The 22,382-nt window shown below is 36.6% G+C and overlaps 1 protein-coding gene across 5 annotated transcripts in view; it reads left to right on the forward strand.

Moving 5' to 3' along the window:
• The window catches only part of ZNF521 (zinc finger protein 521), a 191,195-nt gene that overhangs the window by 138,323 nt on the left and 30,490 nt on the right, over positions 1–22,382 (forward strand). For all 5 annotated transcript variants that reach the window (XM_072411307.1, XM_072411308.1, XM_072411304.1 and 2 more), the window contains one exon: positions 21,087–21,218. In XM_072411307.1, the coding sequence (XP_072267408.1) occupies positions 21,087–21,218 (132 nt within the window). The remainder of the gene's footprint in view (positions 1–21,086; positions 21,219–22,382) is intronic.

Below are 22,382 nucleotides of genomic sequence, written 5' to 3' on the forward strand. Positions count from 1 at the left end.
TGATGACCTTGAAGTGAGCATGCCCACACATCAAAATAATTCCTCCTCAATGGTTTGTTACTAGTCTGGCAAGTGGTGGATAATGGCCAGATTCCTTTTCCATTCAGCAGGGTTTTTGTTGTGTATAATGTAATACTGAGACTGTGTGGAGAGCACAGGCCGCCTTGTGGGTGATCTGATTCAAAGTACATTCAAGGGCATTGTGTAGTTATTCTAAGGGCAAATGAGGGAGATTATCATTTATGCATTCTGCATGTACTATCTGAACAGACTTTACAAAAGAGACAACAACTCTGGTTTGTGCACCTCGTTCTTCTCAGTGGATACAGATAATGTATATGTAAAATATGGTAGTACTCTATAATCAGAAATAAATTATTTAAACACAAACTTTATAAATCGGGTAACTTTCACGATCATGAGCTAAGTCAGTTGTTAACTAACGTGGAGTTGATCTTAGTGCTGGCTGACAATAGTTACACATGTTTACACCTATTGAACGTATTGAAATGATCAAATGAAACATTTTTGGAATATATAGTTTGAAAATAAAGTGACGTATGAACAGCAGATTGCACTTTTTACTGGGCTTTAATCCCTCTGAAAATTGGCAGTTTAACCCAAATTTTGTAATAATTATTTGTAAAATTGTTTTAACATGTATTGCATTACTTCATTGCTTTAGTTTAATAGTCATCTGAGATTACATATTTGCCAACTCCTAATCTAGGTACCCAAGAATTGACTCCACGGCCCTGGAAGTAGTCACTAGTACACGCGTTCTGTAAGATTAGTTTATTAGCATACCTTGCAATATTTCATTAATCTGTAATTTACGTATTTAGTACGTCCTACAGATAATACAGACAGACATGTCGCCAGTTCGGAGTTCCCAAAAAGCATTTCCGGGGATTGCACACTTTGCCCATTGCAAAATCCTAAATTTGTGTAGGACATTGCTGACGGTTTGCTTTTATTAAATACAGGATGTTTATTTTTCATTTGGCTTTAGTATTCTGCTTTATTATATGTGGTTATGTTCTATGACTAAAGAGGAATTTTGTGATGGAAGACGCGACTTTTAAGCATGGCAAGGTTGCAGTTTCTTATTGGTGCCAATGTCTGCTTAATGCAATACTGATAGTTAACACTTCCTTCTTCAAGAACTTTCTTGCTGTTGAATAGATGTATGGGCTAGTACAGGCATGGGCAAACTACGGCCCATTATTCTTTTTTTATCTGGCCTGTTCTCCACTTCAGCGGCTCCTCAGAACAACTTTATTTTTGAAGTGTATTTCCAGGAAAAACTAGTTTGGGGAAAGTGGACTGATGTTCACAGGTGGGGTTATTTCATCATGACGTCGCGTTCAGTGACACCCGTCTCGGCGCTTTATCCATCTGATCCTGGTGATATGATCCTGATCATACATTTCATTTTAACTTCTCCTGGTATTTAAAGGAAGTTATACCTGACTAAACAAGTCATCTTTGACCGAGGAGCCCTGATCCAGCATTGCAGATGTGCCTGATATTACTAGGAGTGGATTAGTGCTCAATGGTTCCCTCACCTTTGCTATCACCTGCAGGCTCTCTGGGAAGACCCTTCAGATGCAATTTCAATAGGAAAGTGTCAGTGTCCCATATACAGTGAGGTGGACACCTAAAAAAGGCCCATGCCTGTTGTAAATCCATAAAAAAAAATATTCCGTGCCGGAACATCTTGTTACTGCAGGTCTAAGTTGGTAAAAAGGGCATGTTTTTGTTTATCGCAAATTGAACATGATTGAGTGTCAGGTTATTGTCATATATTGCATTTTGTAGATGTTTTGTTCTATATTTTTTCAGACCCCTTCATTTCTTGTTGTCTATAGGATAAGCTATATGGCAAGTGTTGTCAATTTTTTAGACATAAGTTAATTATGGCTTATTGACATGGTGGCAATTTATCTCCCTTATTAGAAAGAAAAACGAACAATAGTGAATCTATCTCCTTGTTGGATCCTTTATATGATTTGCACCAATTATTAGTATTTTTAGATATAAAAGAATTTACAGATTTAAATGCTGTAGGCCAGAGATGTGCGTTCAGACTGTAATCCCCTTCAGCTAAAAGCTAATGTTTCCCCTCGGCATGGGGTTGGTTATTATGCACACATACAACACTGCAAAAAGTAATACAATCTTCAACAAGTATTTGTGATTACAGAACAGTTCAAGTTGATTGTCTACATTTGTATACTTTTCAAAATCAGATTCTAAGCTAACTTCATGTTAAAATTAAGTACAGGATTGGGCAAAGAGCTGCACATTTATATTCTTGGTATTGTTAGAAAATGATATCCAGGTACATTAATAGATGTCCGCTAAACTCTCTTTGCTGCTATTATTTCCATTATCATATAATCATAATTGAATAGTTATAATGTCAGTTGCAGATCATTTTCAAACCTACTAATTATGTCATTACGGAGTCACATTGCCTTTGTTTAAATATGCCTGATATTACCAGGTTAGCAGTGACTGAAATGACATCAACTGCGCAAGTTTTATGCACAGCTGATGATAACTTAACACTGCGTAGCTAATGCCAACTGGCAGAATAGAATACTTAGCTCCCATTTTCATGCTTCAGGAGGCTGTCATGGATAAGTGAATTCCTTTGATCGACCACAATATATGAAGGTAACAGACTTTTTATTTGTAATTTATAGCTCTTCTATGTGAAATTGGCATGCCTTTATCATCGAGAATAAGAAAGGTGGCTAGGTGGCTCTTGTAGCAGCTGGTTAATTTCCTTTGGCTTCACACACCAGCTTAATGATCCGTTGCTTGCGTGCCACCTCTCTCATCTACGAGAAGATAGGTACAAATTGTACCTATAAAATTATAATATACCTCTTGGTTATCTTTGTTTTTCAAATTGCGAATGCTGGCTTTGTCTTTTTAGTGTCCTCTTGTAAATATGTCCAGCGGAGCCTCCGATTTAGCGATGGAAAATGTGCTGAATTTGGAGATGTTAATGTTCCTGTTTTTGTTTGTGTAGGAGGCACGTTCCTCCGAGAGCCCATTCAAATAACCTTTTGACCACTGTATAATCCTACAAGCCACAGAGTAATGGCTGGATGTGCTAGAGGTTGACTGCTGGATTGCATCTGTTTTTGTTTTCCTCCACTACCCCCCAGTGAGTAGCTTTCAAGAACCACCTCTAATGCAGGCAATTTAAAGGGAAAAACAAAAAGATTTACGCACCAAACCAGCTAAAAATGTCAGGTTTATTTTAGAGTGATAGGCGTTCGCAATATAATAAAGGGGAAATAATGATGCTCTTTCGGGACCTCAGCACAAACCGCTCATTATTTTCGATGCTCCTCTACTGTGACCCTCTAGTGTCTGACCAGTTTTGTGGAGTGATAGATTTTTATTTTTGTAAATGGTGTTCATATGTTATTCTGATTCTTCAAAAGTAATAAAATGTGCTGCTCAATTGACTAAGCATCCAGACTATGTGCTAGCTTTGATAGCTCCGGGGTGAAATAAAGTTAATGTGCCATAAGGCTTTAGGACAAAACTTTTTTGTTAATTTATATGGTATTCAAATTTTGAGGAGGTGTAACTTTTTTTACAAAATATTTTTTTTTAAGATAGTTTGATAAACAGTTGAAAAAATTCTCAATCCCATAATTGTTCATTGAAAGGGCTGCATGACCATTTTTTTTTATTTTTTTTATTTTTTATTTTTTTACTTGTGGCAGGACTTTGTTAGAAATATTTGCCCTTTCTTTCTGGCCTAACAGCATTTTACCAAGCAGGAAGTGAACTCTCCAACAGAAATTGCAGACATAAAAAATGCTTTTGCAAAGAATAGTAGGGGGAAAGCTAGATCCACTGTCAAATTTTAATTAATATGTGTGCTTGTTGCATAATTTCCCTTTAAATGCCAACAGTTGTTGGCATTAGGTTGGCCTTATTTGAGCCATGGTTATCTGTAAAAACAAGATCCACCCTTTTCCAGATCCATACAAAACTAGGAAACAGAAGGTTTTGGCCTAATATGCATTTAACCGTATGATTTTCTATTAAAGAATGGAATAGTGCATATACTGGTATACAAATATTCATAAAAACAATACAACAGAGCATACAAAATAAACACCGGTGACTTTCTAACATTCAACTAAAAGTCACGTGTGTAATGTAGTAGTACAAATGTGTAATCACTCTGAATACACGGTCTTCTCTAGTGTTGTCTCAGAATAGTTAACCTGCAGGTTTATACAATCTGCTTTTTATGGAATAATAATTGGTTAGTGGTGTCTGTAGAGGTCTGAAGATAATCATAGACATCCAGATGATTGCCTGCTGAAAACATGAGGTGACATGGCAGTGACCATTGGATAACTATGGGTCAAAATATGATGCAGAGATATAACCTGTCACTACAATGACCTGTCTTTAATGTCTACCAGCTTTGCATCACTAAGAAGAAAAATATTGACCTGATCTTATCTTTGCAAAGTAAAAGCCGTTAGTTTTGTGCATTGTAGCTTTGTACGTGTACTTGTAACTATATTTAGTAGTTATTTAAAAGGTGCTTCTGTGATTAACCATTCTGTAAAGAAAATCCAATTCCTGGCACCTTGCTTGAGACTATTCAATCAACAAGGACCTTTGGGGGTCTCCACAGTATATACCTTCATTATCTTAGTATTTCTCCTGAGGCCTGTGCAATCCATCACAATGAAGAGCATTACACCTCCTGTGGAAGATGTGCTCCTTGTCTCCAAGGTGCTTGCTGATGTTTGGTGCTGTTTTTCTCTTTCAGAAAATTATATTTTTTAATTGCTGAGAATTTTTTCCCATTACCTGTTAATTGTTAAATTCTATTGTCATAGGGCTGTGAAATGAAATGAATCTTGCTACATCAAATATTCTAATAACACTGCAAAATAAAGTATGTCATTTCTTTAAGCTTTCATCCTTCTCTGTGGCTTTGTTTTTTACAGGTAGTCATAAGACCTACATTTCCCAAAACCTGTTTGACACATCACTCGTATTTTCCATGACTGGTATGACTAACAAGAGACTGCTGATATAGGAGGCATAGTTAAAATCCTAAGTATTTGAAATAATTTAGCTGATAATTCTCAACGGTATAATTTTCTTTATTTCCTGCTAGCCGACCTTGTGGGCTGCTGTCAGGTTGCTAAGGGAAATCCAGCAGGATTCCTCCTCTGCTTTTCTGCTCTCAAGATTTGCTTAGATTATAGAAGCACATTTATACCTCATTAGTTATCAGAGCTAACTAAAGTAGTACTAAGTGTCACTTATCTAAATCTGAAAATCTCCTGTTTGAATTTGATTTGACAGATATGGTGGCTGTCCTGGGGACAACAGGCATTGAGAGGGGGACTGTTTGGTAAAATGTAAGCCCCTTTTTTATTGGTGATTGCATTAACAAAAAGTGTTAAGTGGTATACCCATAAAATGGCTGCAAAAGAGAGGCAGCAGTATCATTGAACCTATACCCCCATTCTCTATTAAAGCCTGAAGCCATGGGGTGATATTTCAGTGGTAGACTTTTGCAGTCATCTATTGTATAGGACCCTTTGAGACAAAGCTGTTACTGTGCCATCATTTTAGAAATCTGGAAAGTAATACAAGACTGTTTAGATTTTAGTTACATGCATTCTAACTTTATAGTGGTGTGCATGGGAATTCCTAATTCTTCTATCTAGCTATATATCAGTTTATCCTCAGAAAAACACCCACTAATCAACCATTTTCATGTGTAAATTAACATTCTATGATGTGAACATAGAAAGGGCTGTTGTTTGCTGGGGAATAAAAACCAAATGAATTTTGAATGAACAGATTGTTCCCTTCCCATTTTTGTGCAATCCTTAACTGGTAACAACAGAAATGTCCAGACAGGTTGTCTTCCGGGTTTGTGGCATAGATTCTGAACCCAGAAAATGACCAAGCAAAGATTCCAGTGCCCGCAAAGGGTGATTAGTTCCGCTTTAGGAACAGGAATGACAAAACTGCCGGTCCTCAGCTGGCTTTTTAATATTCATGATTAAATAACATTTTGTGTAGCAAGGCATTTAAAATATTATGTGCTGACTTCATTTTGGACCTGTTTCTCCTAACTTTTAGCAAAAGTAGTAAGTTTCCATTTTGCTGAGATTATCAGCAATAGTATCAATAAAGCCACAAATCATGTACTCTGTCTGAAAGGAACCTCTGACCCTTTGTGACTGTGATTAAGAGATTGGTATTAGCGTCAGCTTTGCATTACAAGTTCTTTATTTTAGTCTAAAACCACCATGTTTTGTGCTTCTTTTGGATATTGCACAGGTTAGGCCAATATTGTAAAATAATTTTTTGATAAGTGTGGTATTTTATTTGGCAATTATGTACAATGTGTTGGTTTTTTTTTTTAATGAATCGTTGAAAAAGATTTTTTAAAATTAATTGAAAATTAGGACTTTTTTGTGCTTTTTGGTATGATAGATTAGGAGAAGGCTTTGGACCTCTGTCAGGTTATTAGCGCCAATTTCACTTCCATTTGAAATAGTTTCCGTCTGTCTTTGTCTGACAATTAAAGCAAATCTCCCACTGGCAGCATCTTACATGATGAGATGTAGAGACATCTCTCTAAAGGGACACCTGTGCCAATGACAATTGTTGGGTAGTATTTTCTATTTCATTGCAGATATTTCATTTTTACTTTTTGCCATATCACCAGCAACATGCATGTATGGTTTTGTGGCAGATGGATGGCAATTCATTTTCCTTAATGCTGACATTGTCATGAGAGAAGTATAAAAGCTGCCATTACTGACCTCTCCTTAGGAATGCTAGTTCCCTGGCTGTTGTGACTCATTTATAGCATGCCTTGTCCAGGTCTGTGATTTTAAAGTACTGAAGCCAGGCAATAATCATTTGGACTTATCAAAGGATTGAAAGCAATTGCAGCCCCGTCATTTCTTGTTACAGTCACTTTGTATTCTTGCTTTATTTACAATTAAACAAAGCTAAAAATCTAAAGTACCCAGATTTATTTTTTTTCATTGCAAGATATGGTCTAATAAATATGAAAAAAATACTGAACCCTGTTTTACAAACACCCTTTTTATAACCATAATATTCAGTTACTGTCTACACTATGGTTAGAAGAGGTATGAAGCTGTATTCTAGTGTTATTTTGTTTTTTTTGTTTTTTTACAGGAAATGTATTTGTAATCTGGAATTTTCAACAAAGTCACATGCCAGTCTGCTTTTGTGCATGCTAAAGTCTGACTTTTGCACTGACTATATGCATTTAAATGTTTTGACTGACAAATATAAATAAATCTTGCATATTTATGACATATATCATTTTAAATTTGACAGCAGAATATTCCCTGTACTAGTTTGCAATTCTGTTTGGTCTGTAAACTAAGCCCTTTGTGTAGGGAGATGCCTCCTGGGCTATAGTCCTTGCACAAAATGTACGATATGGTGGTATGTGAATGATCTGAATTGTATTTTGATTAAGTTCATGGATGGCTTAATGGATCATCACTGGGATTTGAAAAGGACCTGCTAAGATTAGACGGTTTGAATTATTATCAGTATGTTGCATGTTGGCAGAACCAGTACAGCAGACTTTGTGTTAGATGAAATAAAGAGACCATTATAATACAGGTGCCCTGGAGCTTGTTGTTGTTGATGTATTACAGAATTATTTTTCCTTGGATAGTGATGGCTTACAGCTACCTGCAGAAAATGATTCTTACATAAACTATGTGCTAAGTATAATTTTGTTGTCGAAGGACATTCCTAGCCTAAAAGAACCACTATACAATAAAGTTAATTAAAGAGAAATTTCAGATATCTGCGTTATTCCTAAACCTTTCATAAAGGACAAAGTATCTGCTAAACCAGTGCTAAACCAGGAAATGCGGGCACTAAGGCTACGTACACACATCGGATGATTGTCGAACGATAATCACCTTAGGGCTGATATTGGACGAGAATCTGGCGTGTGTACAGCTCTCGTCATCCGGACGAATGTCCCGGCAGATCCACTGACCAGGAACTATCCTAATGAATGTGAAGGACAGAGCGAAGTGCCGCTCTGTCGTTCTCCTCTCTCTATAGAGCAAAATTGTGCTGTATGTACAGTGCTCATTCATGCATCGTGCAGTCTTTTGTCATTGGGAAGGATCGTGAAAGATCCTTTCCAACGACAATTATTGCACTGTGTATGCAGCCTTACTATAGGTTTTTGGCTTCATTGGACTAGTGGCTTTGACTAGAACAGCATGGGGCTGGTAGGTCTCAGCTGCCAGATAGGCTTCAACATCGGGCTTAATGCATGTCAAAAGAATTCAGCACTTGGAAGAGGTATGTTATTGGAATAATTTTACTGCATCTGCAGGGGCTGTTGTTGTTTCACCAGATTTGCAACAAAAGGCGATAGAGTAGACTGTGAGGTCTTTTTTTGAATTTATACTGAACTGCCATATGTGGACCTCCCAGTTGTCACAGTGCTTGGTAGCAAAGCACACACTATCTTGGGTCTTTATGTAGGTGTATTTTTTGTCTTAGCTCAGCACAGTAATTAGAATCAAATGAGTTTGACATGCAGGGTCATATTTATATACAATAAATGGCATTCATCAAATATTCACAAGTCATTTCTTGTAATTTAAAATTTGCAAACTAGTAAGATTATTTTTTTGTGAATTTGTTATATATTTTAATTTATATAACCAGATTCAATGGTATGTATGGTTTGATTTTAACTTATAAATTAAACGCTTCAGCTGAAAACAAATGTATGTTTGGTTAACATTTAGCATATATTATAATTTATCCAGTGCATTGACTTTACTCTCCAATACCTCCAACTAAAAAAAGTTCAAAGTCCCTTTTTAAAATATTTATAGTAGTACAACCTCCTTCTCTTAATAATGGAATGTATACACTTTTTTCTCTTAACGAATACTGTGATGAAAGTAAGAGTTAACAAAGCAGTTTAAGCTGTCAGTAGGCCAAGAATAGGGGATAAATCTTTCATTGGGGACACTTATCTCAGTGACAACTTGCTTTGAAAAGAGTCCCTTGTGATTCTTATTTTGTCTACAGAACAGGAAATTAAAAGAAATCTACCCAATGAGGCAGAACTGGTGACAAATAAACACCTGACAGATTATAAATCGTTTTCTACACTTTTCTTCCTTAACCATGGTTTCATGGAACACATAGTTCCTCCCGAGGTTGTTGGGTGATTCCTTCAGGGGTATCTCCCACCTACTGACCACCAATTCAAAAGAAAAATGTCCTACTGCTACCAATGAAAGAGTCACTTCTCTACTGACTGCTAATGTTAGACATTTGTTTCTTCTATGTTGTTCATATCTGTACATTCATGTTTTCTTTATTTAACATAGGAACCTCATCTGTTATATCTATAAATAGAACTGATAAATCAGATAAACTATATTCTGCATTTTAAAATGTTAGACATAAAGTACACAGTAACTGATTAGAAATTGCAGTGATGGAGTCACAGATTTCCTGGGTTCAGTTACTCTTGAGCTCCTCATGTCCGAGTTTCTCTGGGTGCTCTGGCATCCTTTCCTAATGCTAAAATCTGCTTACTGGCTTCTAACCAAGAGGTTGTAGACTCCTCGGTGGCAAAGTCTGTGTTGAATGTTTGAATGCAGAGGGGATTTTCTCTGCAGTTTTTTCAGATTTTTTTTTATTTTTTTATTGTGGCTGTGGTGGAAATACTTTAGGTTAATATGATATCTGATCGGTCAATCAATTTTAAAAAAAATAAATCAAAATATAAACCATTCAGAACAATGTGAAATGAGCATGATTTTTTTTTCTACAGTAAGTCTGTTACTAAAATACGCCTAATATTGCTTTGCCTGAGAAGAGCCAGACAACATTATAATAGGAGCAAGTGAGAGGATTTGGCTTCATCTTTTTTTTTTTTTTTTTTTTTTCCTTTTCATTTTCGTTCTGTTATTTTCTTCCCTAAACCAGTAGGAGTATTTTTTTCCTTTCCAAATTTACTCTACAGCAGATTGTGTTGTAGTAAATCACCCAAAACCCAAATAGCACTAAAGCATTCCGATACAACATTAGCATTTGCTTAACAAGCACAAGATAAACATTAAACAAAGAACTGCATTTCTTTATTAGAGGCTGCAAGATACATAATCCATGAGCACAAGAAACATGGGACCCAGTGGATATGCAGATGTGTGTTATTTCATTGGCGCTGGGCGGCCTTGTTAGAAAAGGTTTTCATCAGAAGGCTTGGGGGTGGTTAGTTGACTGTCCCTGGTGGTCCTGTAACTAGATACAGAGACTTTTGCAAGCTAGACCAGGCTCCCTAGTGGATGAGCTGATTGGACAGCCTCAGGAAAACTCAGGAAGCATCAGGAACTAAGCTCAGATCACCTTGGGAGTGATAGGGGAGAGCCTGATAAAGGCATTTGACTTCTTTCATAGCTCCCACGAAGGACAAATTGTCAGTGTGATCCAACCTCCATTACTACAAATCACACCCTTTCCCCTATGTCGATTTCATTAGAATGGCCAGCATGGTGCAAACAAAAAAAAAAATGGGGAAAAAAAGGTTAGACACACTAATTTTACAAGCAGGCGGGTACAAAAAAATCTGCATAATTAAGCAGTCAGGGCTGCTAATAGGGGAGTTTATATGCTCTGGGACCAGACAAGGGCAGCGCATATGGATACAGCACTGGATATTAAATCTACGACAGGCAGGCTTACTTCAGAGCCTCAGAGAAAAAGGCTAATTATAGTGAGAAGAATTGTGTTTACTGGTCTGTCTTAGACAAAATGATAGTAAAACCAGAATGTCCAACTTTTATTGCTAAATCTGCAGTCACTGCTAAAGCTTTTCAGAAACCATTTGTAGTGACAGAAATGTTACACAGCAAAATATTTTAGTATCTACAAAGCAGGGACATTTATTAGACCTTATATACTTTCCTATAGATATCTAAATATTTTGTGCACCCAGTCGTATGTTGTAACGGGGTTTTATTGCTTTTTTTTTAGTCTATCTTAATTTAAAGAAAAATGCTTTGCACGCGTATGTGTCTTTGTGTTCTGTTTCTCCTGAACACCAGATGAGGGGTCTCTTTGCATGACTGCACCTGTCATTTAAAAGATCCCTGATTCTCTAAATAATTACTTCTTAATCTCTTGTTTACTGGTGTGAAATAGAGTCTGGCTTTTACACAGTTTTGTTAGGACAGTCATTGGCAGTATGAAAAAGAAATTTGTTTTTTTGTTTAGGTTTTAGTAAGTAAACACTCTAAGCCACATTTATGATGTGTAAAAAACTTCAGTTCTGTGTAATCAAATTTTAAATTGTAAACTTTTGAGTGACGGTACCAAAAGATCCAGTTCAAAACCCTTTACTGATCTACATTGTGTAGTCATTGAGAACAAAAGGATGTAGAGAAGGATTCAAAATCACCCTGAAAATCAAAGTAAAAAGCTGAAACTACAGAATGACCGAACATGCATGAATTTATCACGACTCATAATGGGGCTCAATAGTGTGTATTTCCCCCACATACCTGCACGCATTACCAACAATGCCTGGGAATGCCTCTGATGAGATGGCAGATTGTGCCCTGGGAGATCTTTTTCCAGCCTGAATCAGGCCATTGATGGGCCCCTGGACAGTCTTTGGTGCTACTGGGCAGAAGTACCAATATATAATGGTACCAATACACATGCCACCCTCAATAGTCCAACAGTTTGATTTGGACACAAGTAGCTCACTGGAGGTCATTATGGAGGACTCTGGCAGTGTCCCGGCCCATCTTTGCTTATGGAAAAGCCTGTGTCCTGATAGATCAACGCTTATGGGGTTGGGTTGCAAAACACCGCTAACCTTCCTGTTACAGCATGTATGGATGCGTCATGCTGGAGGATCTGGACTACCTGTGCAACCCCAATGGGCTCATGCCTCTGTACAGTACTAGTAGTGAAAATGCAAGACTGAAAAAGCAGTCTGGAAGAACAGGGAGGGAAACAAGGAGGAAGAAAATGTTAGTCCTACTTTAGTATTAGTAGCTAATTTTTTGTAGTAACAATTCGCTAAGATTGTATTTAAGTGTAAAACAGGTTTACATACTGCTTCACATAGACAGATCCACTTTTTGCAAATTAGTTTAAAGCGCAATAAAAAAAAAAAACACCTTTACTTCTGGAGATCCCCTTATCCCGCTGGAGGTTTCCTGGATTTCCCATGACATCCTGTTGTCTGTCTCTGTGCCGGGTGCCGATATCTTCTTCTTTCTTCTTCTGGTTATGTCACCCTACGCAAGATCAAATGGCGATTCACTGCTTTAACTCCTGCTTTTTTTTTTTTCTTTTAAAAAAAGAGTTTTAGAAGGTAAGATAGTAATTTTTACATTACCCTTTTATTTAAAGTAAAAATTTTAGTTTAGGATAACTTTAATATTAGCTCGGCATTACACCTTTATCATGCTTCCAATTCATAAATCCAAGAATCCTTGCTAATACAGTATCCATAGAAAGAAAATCAGAGGATCAGATAGTATTAATTACTTTCCAAAAAGCTTTGCAATATTGAATTTTTTTGCACAAAATGCAAATTGTCCATGTCAAATTAACGTTAAGCATTTTGAGCACACGTTGTTTGTTTTTTTTTTTCTCCCTGCGCTTTTAGCTGCATGTAACATATGTTAATTTCTTGTGTTTTAGTTGTGCGTAATTCATGGGAGTCAGAGCAGTTATGTAGTGAAATATGTACTGTTGGTAAACATGTGGCTCACATAGTTCACTTTCCAGCAACAGAAGTAAGTGCAGCCAAGCAGGAAAGTGAACAGTTGTTGAAGTGAAATGCATCCCTTGCTCTAGGAATGATAGTACCGAAAGATGCACTAGATTGACTTTTGCTTAAATCTTGTGTTAGCTAGGAATACAGATGTTTTGCTGTAATTTGGACATTGTTGTTTTGCACCATCATAAACCTATCCGGGCTCCTGTAAGACAGCCAGTGATCCAGAATTAGCGTCCGCAGGAGGTTCTCATTTTTCATAACAGTTCATTTGTGTCTTCCATGGTCCCCTCCCTAATACTGCATCTCAAAATGGTAAGGTTTTGGCAACAAATTTCAGTACTGCCCATCCAGAAAGCAGTGGGTAAAGGCTATGTATGGTGAGGTGCTGATTGATACAGTCTTGAATGTATATCAATTTACAATAAAGACATAGATAACAAAGTGCAAATGTATTTATAATTTAGTGCACCAGGACATATTTTTAATGGTAGGCTGTGGTTCTTCTTTGAGTTTAACATACTCACGATAAAAAATTGCACATCTTTGTGTGTGTACTTAATTTACATATCACATGGTAGTCTGAGACCATCAAACACCAGTAATGAAATTAATTAGTTTCAAAATGCTTCTTGACTTTATCTTTGATTGGGTGTCTTAACACGAGATTAAACCAGGGTGGAGACAACCATTTGCCATTTGTGCAATTATGCCCATACATAGCCTATTTCATTTTCATATTGTGAATGTACAAACTACCACAGAAAATATTTTAGAAATGATTGGATAGTACTCTAAAATCCATAGGAATACTACATTTCCAGATAGAAAGTTATGGTATGTTTGTCTTCTAATATGACCATACCAGCATTGTGGTGTTCTGCCATATTGCCCAACTCCTATACTTCTGCAAATGTATGTAATTTTGTTAAACATCTTTGTGATGTTTTATAAGTGTGTTGGTATATTTCACACAGTCTGTATCCTTTTATAAATTAGTAATGACCTCAATCTGAAGGTACACATTACTTTTGTGTCCTTTAATGCCATTGATTTCCATATCTACAGATAAACTGATTTGCCTTGTGTAGGTTATCTCCTGATATGAAAAAATCAAATCGCTGTTTACATTGCATCCTCTGGCTGTTTCTGCTACATCTGTCAATATGGTGCACTCTTTGTGTCATCTATAGAGGCACATCAACACCATAATTTTCTGTTGCAGCTTTTAGCTAAATTTCATACACATTTGTTTGGTAGAAAACCTTTAGTGTGTTCTGTGATTTTTATTTCCTTGTGATACTGAAAATTAAGTGACTTTCTAGAAAAAAAGAAGAGGCTTCTTTAAGCTGTTACACAGACTGCAGGCAATTTAAATCCAGCTTCCTTGTTTACTGCTGTGGTGGTCAAAGCTCCTAGTACATTCCCTGACATATTATAATGTGTCGGGAGGGGGGATATTGCTTTGGATGCTAGCCTATGGACATATCTAGTATCTGAGGTTGAAGGACCCTTCTGGACAGTCTCTGGAGGGGAAATGTATAAAAAAGCCCTTTACGTGCACTCTGTTACAAATTGGTGCTCTGTAATGGCTGATGTGTTGATCAGACAATACAGAGGCATCTCTGTGGACTTCAGGAATAAAAGCTGCATGTGAGATAGCCAATGAACATTTGATTGTATCTGAACGACGAATGCGTTTCAGGGAAAAGAGCATTAAGTTAGGGCACCCAGATCAGGGTCTGATGAAGTGATTTCTTGTTTAACGATCTGACTCCTTAAGGGTGTTATCAACCTCTGCTACTGATGGAAACATAGCGTCTTCTCAGCCTTCACAGTTTGAGCTATTAGAACTTTAACAGTGCTGGAGGACGCCTACAAGGAAATGTTTGTTTTCTCTTTTTTTCCTCCCCTCAGCACATCCTGCAGGCTGTAATTTTACCCGGTGTTTTACAGTTCTATCTGTGAACAGTACCAAGGTGCTATATTCAGAATGGTTACACATGGAATACTCTCTGAATTTTAGTACTGACACAAATCTCAACTTGTTCTTTTATATTGTTTTCCTCTGTGGCACCAAACGTCTGCTCAGTTGCATAAGTTTATGGTGTATAGTCTTCGTAGTGCTGAGGATTGTATTACTGTTTAAAGTCACAAAAGCCATTTTCTATTTTATATTCTAGAACTTCATGAAGCAATTCTTACATCCATAACTTCCACATAACCCCAGCATAAGGCCATTAAAAAAAAAACCCTTCCTAAAAACGCCATTACTTTCAGGAGGAGACTGAAAACATGGAGGACAATGTCTTTCTCATAATAGTTTTACTTTAAATGCAGGAAACAATAGCAAACAAAAATCTATCATGTGCTGTTCTGACTTCAGTGGCGATTCTGGTTCCAATTGGCTGCAATTATGACAACTTTATCTACCATGAATACATTTTTCTCATAGTTTACTGGTCCACTTGTTGACCATTTCCTACCTCCATCCACCCAAGCACGGTTACCATCACTGTGCATATGAAGAAGCAGGTTTGGTTCATCCCCAGAGAATAGTGCAGCTCTTTCAATAGGAAGAACAGCATTTATTATTTACCTTCATTGCTCTCAGAACCCTTGTATTCTATGATTGGCAAGTAATTGTCCAAAGAGGGGAGGAAGTACACACGACCAGGTATTTTAGTGAATGGAACCGCTGTTGTCATTACATAATTGAGTGCAGTAGTAGTTTTTACTGTTCTGTATGATCTGTATTAGTCTACGTACACACATGCAATATTTGTCGTTGCAAAACGAACGATTGACGACCGAGCAACGATTATGCACGTATATTTTGAACGATCGTATACTGCACAATTCTGTACTGTAAGGATACAATCGTTCAAATATAATCCAGCAATAATGTTACACACACAAGATACAATTGTTTGAACAATGCAGGTAGTGACGTGTACTAGAGAAAGTGTACTGCAGAACCATCCACAATCGCTGAAGAACCGTACACGATTGTCACCCAATCAGATCTGCCGGGACGGTCGTTTGCTTGAAGCGACTTTCCTCCTTCATCGACGTTGTTGGCCAGCCATTGTGCACTCTTTTTGTTAGAGATTATCGGTCATCAATCGTTTGTTTTCCAACCAAAATTATTGCGCATGTGTACGTAGCCTTACCTTTCAGATAGACCTATTGAAGGCTGTGGGAAGTTTTTAAAAGAGTTGGGTACTGAAAAGATGATATTCCTGCGTCAAGTAGACAGCAATTTCAGCTTATTGGTATGTAAAAATTATTTCATTTCCATCCCATTTTAATAATTGTATTTGGATCATAATTTATTTTTTTAAATTGTTTGTTTACTAATGGCTCCAAGGTGCCAGGAGCATGGTACACCACAATACACCAAAAGTCATTCCACCAGCTGTATATGTAACACATTTAATGGCATTGTTTAATTTTTGCCTAAAAAGCAATAAATCATTTTATTTAAAAAAAAAAAAACTAAACTAAACAAACATGAAGTGCTGAGCATAAAGGCTGTGCTTAAGAATAACTGTGGTGAGAAAATTGTGCAGCCCATCATTGCTGACCACTTCTTTTTGCCTGTCACTGAGCCATATTAAATAAGGAAGGAATTCTAACACCAGTCTGACTCATTGGATGTGTACTTGTTTTACATCTTGGCCATAAGGAAAAAGCATTGAGGTCAGACGTAGCAAGGCAATCTGCATTTTCAGGAGGCCATTAATGGCAGCTCCTATAGGTTTTGATTAATGTGTTTATTCCTACAATAATGTCATATACTCGTAAATTGTACCAGTGACAAATTGTTAACAGCACAAATACTAACAATAATGGTTTTCATGTACAGCTTATGATAATTACATATAGATTTAGCTATGTGAGAATCTAGATGTTAGTCTGCACAAGATTTGCTGACTTCTGTGGCCGTTTTCTGAACGGGTTTGGATTTGACTTGTGAATTGTGATGGCATCATTGGAATGCCCCAGGCAGCCCCAGCAGACATGATGCAGATTTGATGTTCTGTTAAGCCTGCAAACCTGAATAGAAAAAAAGAAAGAGCTGTTAAACTGATCTAAATTTTGAACCATTGCTGGAAGACTGTTAAGTGACTGAGTGCTTCCTTGTTATACAGGATCACTGTATATCACACTGTCAGAATGACAGCAATATAAAAGGGATTTGAGTGTTCAAAAGCTATACATGTAGTGGATCTCATTATCCTAGGACATTGGTTATGTTTGTCAAGGTTACAAATATGTGGTTAGCCTCCATTTTATTGATTGCTAAAGTGGACACCCATGCTCCTTCACTAACTGATGACATTGAGGATGTATGTAAACCTTGGATAACACCTATAAATTCGGCAATGATTTTTAAAGTGCTAATGTAGCCTTAGGCTGGTGCAAAGCTTCTATAACTGCAGGTACCTCCGCACAGGGTGGACTTATTATTTATAACTATTGCTTTTGGTAAACTTCATCAGAATGTTGCGAGTACTTCTTATGTCTGTATGAAATATTATTTTATGTTCCTTTACAAGAGTAAACAATGTCGCACAAAAGATTTGACTATGTGATGTTTCAAGCTACAAGTACATAGAGTTGTATAGCAAAAACGCCATGCATTAGAAAATAGAGCCTTTCACATATGAGCTTGCAGTCTACAGACCATATCAGATCCTACTGTTTGTAATCCATAGTTTTGCAGTATTTGTTTTGTTATTAAATTACCTTTATGGAGCTACCGTTAAAATCTTTTTGTTCTGACAGCTTAGTGGTTAAAGCTTATGTATCCATTGCTAAAAAGCTTTATTAAACTACATGTAAACCTTAAATGAAAGGTCTTTACTTTGCTAAAGCACTGCATAGAACATTTTTTTAACCTTGTTGCAGGAGATCAGCAGCACTGAAATGCAGCTTCCTTGCAGCCACTTTCTACATGCATGGACTTCAGTAACTACTGTACTTTCGGGGGTTTCCTGATAGCGATAATGGTGAAACACTTGCTCAGAATGAACATCTGCATGGCTTCTAGTAGATGCTGTTTTGAGAGCCACAGTTGCCATCTGTCCCAGAGTAAAACCAAATTGTTTTTTTTTTTAATTATAGCTCCTACTGAACTCTGAAACTTGTATTGCCCATATAGAACGTAGCGAGGCTTATTATGCCCAGACATGAACAGTTTTTTTTTTTTTTTTACCCACTCACATTAATGCCCAACGACAATTGGGGTGGGTTTTTGAAGGGGGGGTATGCTGTTTGTCAACATTTTGAACTGAGAAGCAGTGCCCAAATATTTCCTTTCCTCTTTATTTGGTAATCCCTACTTCTTAAAACACACAAAAGTAGCTCTTGGCTAATAGTTTTTTGTCCCTATGATATCTCTTTATTTTCAAAAGGAACTATCACGCAAAAGGTGCTTTGTAATAATAGCTTGTTTCCACACTGGGCATGGATATCTTTACTTTAAGTGCAGTTATCCTTTAAATCAAGGTCATTCTTCCTGGTTACTACCTTCTTCAACATTATCATAGGAGTGAATATAAAATATTATGTCCGGACAGGAATATTCAAAATCTAGGGGTCATACATATGATGCTTTGCTACAGGTTGTCTACAATGCTTCTTACTTCAAATGCCTTACGTTTGCTCCCACATAATCAACGGCCACTGTTGTTGGATATTGCAGATTCTATAAATTTAAACTGCTTTGTTGAGTTTATTATAGAAAAATGAGTATAAATATACTGGGCTTCATACAGGCCAGGTTATGATACAATACTAAATAAATACTAGATAAATACTTGTTAAAGGTTATCAGAATTATAAACCTGTGCAAGGAAGGGGTTTTCTATTCTTCACATCAGGTATCCTATATATGAGGTTATTTTCTTTACTGATATACAGTATCATTCAAACAAACTCAAAACATTTAGATTAGCAGTTTGTTGGTTTCTTCTTTTTCAGAACAAGGTATTTTTACAGTTTTAGTGAAGGGTGGTAAATCCTTTTTTCATATAATGAATTGGCTGGGTGAAGGTGTGTGATTTTATTGTGTATCTTTACTATTTCATTCTGTTAGAAGTTACAGCACCTTTGTGATGTCTGCACTAGGTAGTGTTTACATCTAATCAGACAGTTTAAATATAAAGGATTGTAATTTAATTTCCTAATTATAGACCTTGTTTAAAAGATTTGATTTGTATATAGAGAACATCAAGAGCAGCAAGTGCCAACACATTATTTCATCATTGGTTACAATAGAGAAAGCAAGGCGCTCCAATTTAGTGCAAATGACAGCTTGATGAGGCAGATACCATTACATTTACAACATTTGTGTCGTGTGCACTATAGTAGTTAAAAGAACATATTGGTAGATGGGCTAATAAACTCTTTTACCAAATGCTTAGGGTTAAATTAACTACTTCACTTCTTTACCATTGGTAATATTATTTGACATGATTACTTTTCATGGATATTCCAAAATAAGCCAAAAAGCAAACATGTATGACACTTGCATATACCTTATCAACTTGGGTATATTAAATATACTTTGTAAAAAAGTAAAGGGGTATGTCTAGAATAATTTGCATGAATGTATTTGATACTAAGAGCCTTCAAGATTTTTGCACAAGCAATAGTTATTACTGGCATAATAAGCTTTAGGAGAATGGCACAAGCTTCTCACCTTGCTTTATACTCCACTGCATGCTGAAAGGATACTTTAGAAGACATGCCAGGATGCTGATTTTGCATCCTTGTACAAAGTACAAGTATCTGTATTCTAAAGGAAGTTATAATTCCAAGGCAGGGTTAGGTAAACTTATCATTCCTGCTTTTGAACCCTGAACGCCAGGAATGTTTCTGTGTTTGTGGAAACCCATTCATTGTTGGTACTAACAAGAAGTGTTGTCTTCCCAAGCTGCTTGTTAGATTTTGGTATTGGATAACCACGTTGATATTAGATCTTCCGGTGCCATGATATTCATGGCACTAGTCACATCAGGGCTGTTCTCTGGAAAATAAATTTAGCTTTTTACATTGTTGTGGCTTTCCTTGTTCACAGCTTGATGTTTGTACATAAATCTATTGTAGACATAACTTTCAATAATCATAAAGCTTACATGGGTGAGCTAAATATCTTCTTGCAGATAAATTCTATTGTATTGGATATTTTCAGATTGATTGCCCGGTTTACCTAATGGTATATGGTATAGCCATTTTATCATGCAATTATTAAGTTACTTCCAAAGTAAGATGGGTAATTCAGTTGTATAGGAAGCAATGGTGGTCACATCTATCCTCCTTCACTTCTGAGTTCTGTGATCTGCAGGCTGGCTAGGACATTACTGGGCACTGAAAATCTTTGCAAAGCATTGATTATCTCCAATCAGTATCCGAGTTTGAGATGCTTGGAGTACATACTACATTTCATAGCCGGAGTCTGGGTTTGATTGATTACCTATCCTTATAATATTTGTAAAAGTTCAGGATTTGTTCTTCAGTTATTGCAATTGTCATCCACATACTATAAAAAATGACAGTTGTTTGACATGCAGTGTCATGAATAACTGTACAACTATGACAATGTCTTGCAGTTCCACACAGTTTGAAAGCGTATTGCATAGGACCAGTTTTTATTTTTTGCTAAAATGATATGTCAGACATGATGTGGTCTTACCATGAAATACAATGATTCTGTACAAATCTATTCCATTGTGTTGTGTTAAATACTAGATTAAAAGTCCATTGAAGGATGCACACTTTTGTTAACAGTGACTTTGCTTTTTATAGCCTTTGAGCATCCCCTCCCCTTCACAAAATCCAGCTTCTGTGTTTTATAATAGATAAAACATTTCCAGATAAGTATAAAAAGGGCTTATCAGAGTTTAGGATTTGAGATAAGGCCTTCCACATTGGGGATGGATATTTTTTCTATCTATTGTTGAGGTCCTGTTTAATAATCCTATTAACAGGTGCTTCAGGGAGCCCTTTTGGGCTGCCATAGATAGTATTTATCTACAAATAGTACATACTGTACAAAGCCAAAAGTACTGACTCATTTCAAGAGGAGAAAAATTTAAGATTCATGTTTTAAAAAAAAATGTTTCACTTGTCTAGATTTAACAATGCAACATATAATTTTTTGATAAAAGCATTACTTTTGCTGGTAGGTTGCTGTAGTAACCCTTTTTTTCTTGTTCTATTCTTCTAGATGAAGGTCTAAACCATGAGTGTAAGCTCTGCAGCCAGTCATTTGACTCCCCAGCAAAACTGCAATGCCATTTGATTGAGCACAGCTTTGAAGGAATGGGAGGCACGTTTAAATGTCCCGTCTGTTTTACAGGTAAATATGCATTTAATATATGATAGTTACTAGAAATCTGTGTTGAACAACTGTGGAAATTACTGGTTTAGTGCTAGCTAATGTGTTAGGCTACGTACACACGTTAAATTTTTGTCCAATGACAAAAATGTAACGAATGTGTATGTTACCCATCCCCTTTACTTATTACAGCTGTTAGTGGTTCATGGATCCACCAGAACAGATCCATTAACGACATCGGATGAGCATTGTACACACTTCAGATTCTCCAATACCAGCCCTGAAGCGATAATCAGATGAGAATCATTGACTTATGTACGTAGCCTTAATAGCCTGACTGTTTTTTTTCAGGTGGTACTACTGTGGTTATCCCACATTTAGCCACCTCCTAAAAAATTAACATTTGATTGAATGGGTTCATTTTTCTCATATTTTTTTCTTGCTAGCATTGTTATGTGTTTATTTGGCCATGTAGTGTGCAATAGCAGTTAACTGCTTTAATTCCATATAAAAAAATAAAAGATACAGATTCAACCTCAAGCAATTACCTACACATGACAAGTGAAGATACTGGCATAACTAGGTGCCCAGCATTGATAAATGATGCTTTTCCCAACCACTAATCTAAACATAGCATGTGTGCAAAATAATGTGTGTATAGATAGAGATTACAGCTCAATAGTAAAAATACATTTTAAAAAGTATTAACGTGTCTTTGACAGATATATGGCAGTTTGTGAGCACCAATTTACATGTATACATACATAGCCAGCGGATGTGCCTATTGTTTAAAACCAAAATAGTTTCGGTGTGTTGTATACCAATACATGTTAGCCATGGTGGCACAACATAATGCTTAAAGCTTAATTGAAGTTTTCAGTTGGGATTTAGAAACTGTAGTCAGGTGATGGGCATACAAATCTGTACATATATATTTAAAACTACACTTTAAAATGAGCCCTCACTGACCTCTGTAGCTGCAGTAACTTAAGAGCAACTCATGCAAAGTTCACAAGAGATGTGTAGTCAACTTGTTAAGTCTCTACATTTTTGGTCTTTCTCTCTCTCTCTCTCTCTCTTTGCAACTGCTGTGTGTTTAGAAATTAGGTTGTTGCAGGATCTGCATTCAATTGCTGAAAGCCTCAATAGTCACTACTAGTCACTATATAGTACTCTTTATTGTAA

Source organism: Pyxicephalus adspersus, chromosome 5, assembly GCF_032062135.1.
Source record: "Pyxicephalus adspersus chromosome 5, UCB_Pads_2.0, whole genome shotgun sequence".
Taxonomy (NCBI): domain Eukaryota; kingdom Metazoa; phylum Chordata; class Amphibia; order Anura; family Pyxicephalidae; genus Pyxicephalus; species Pyxicephalus adspersus.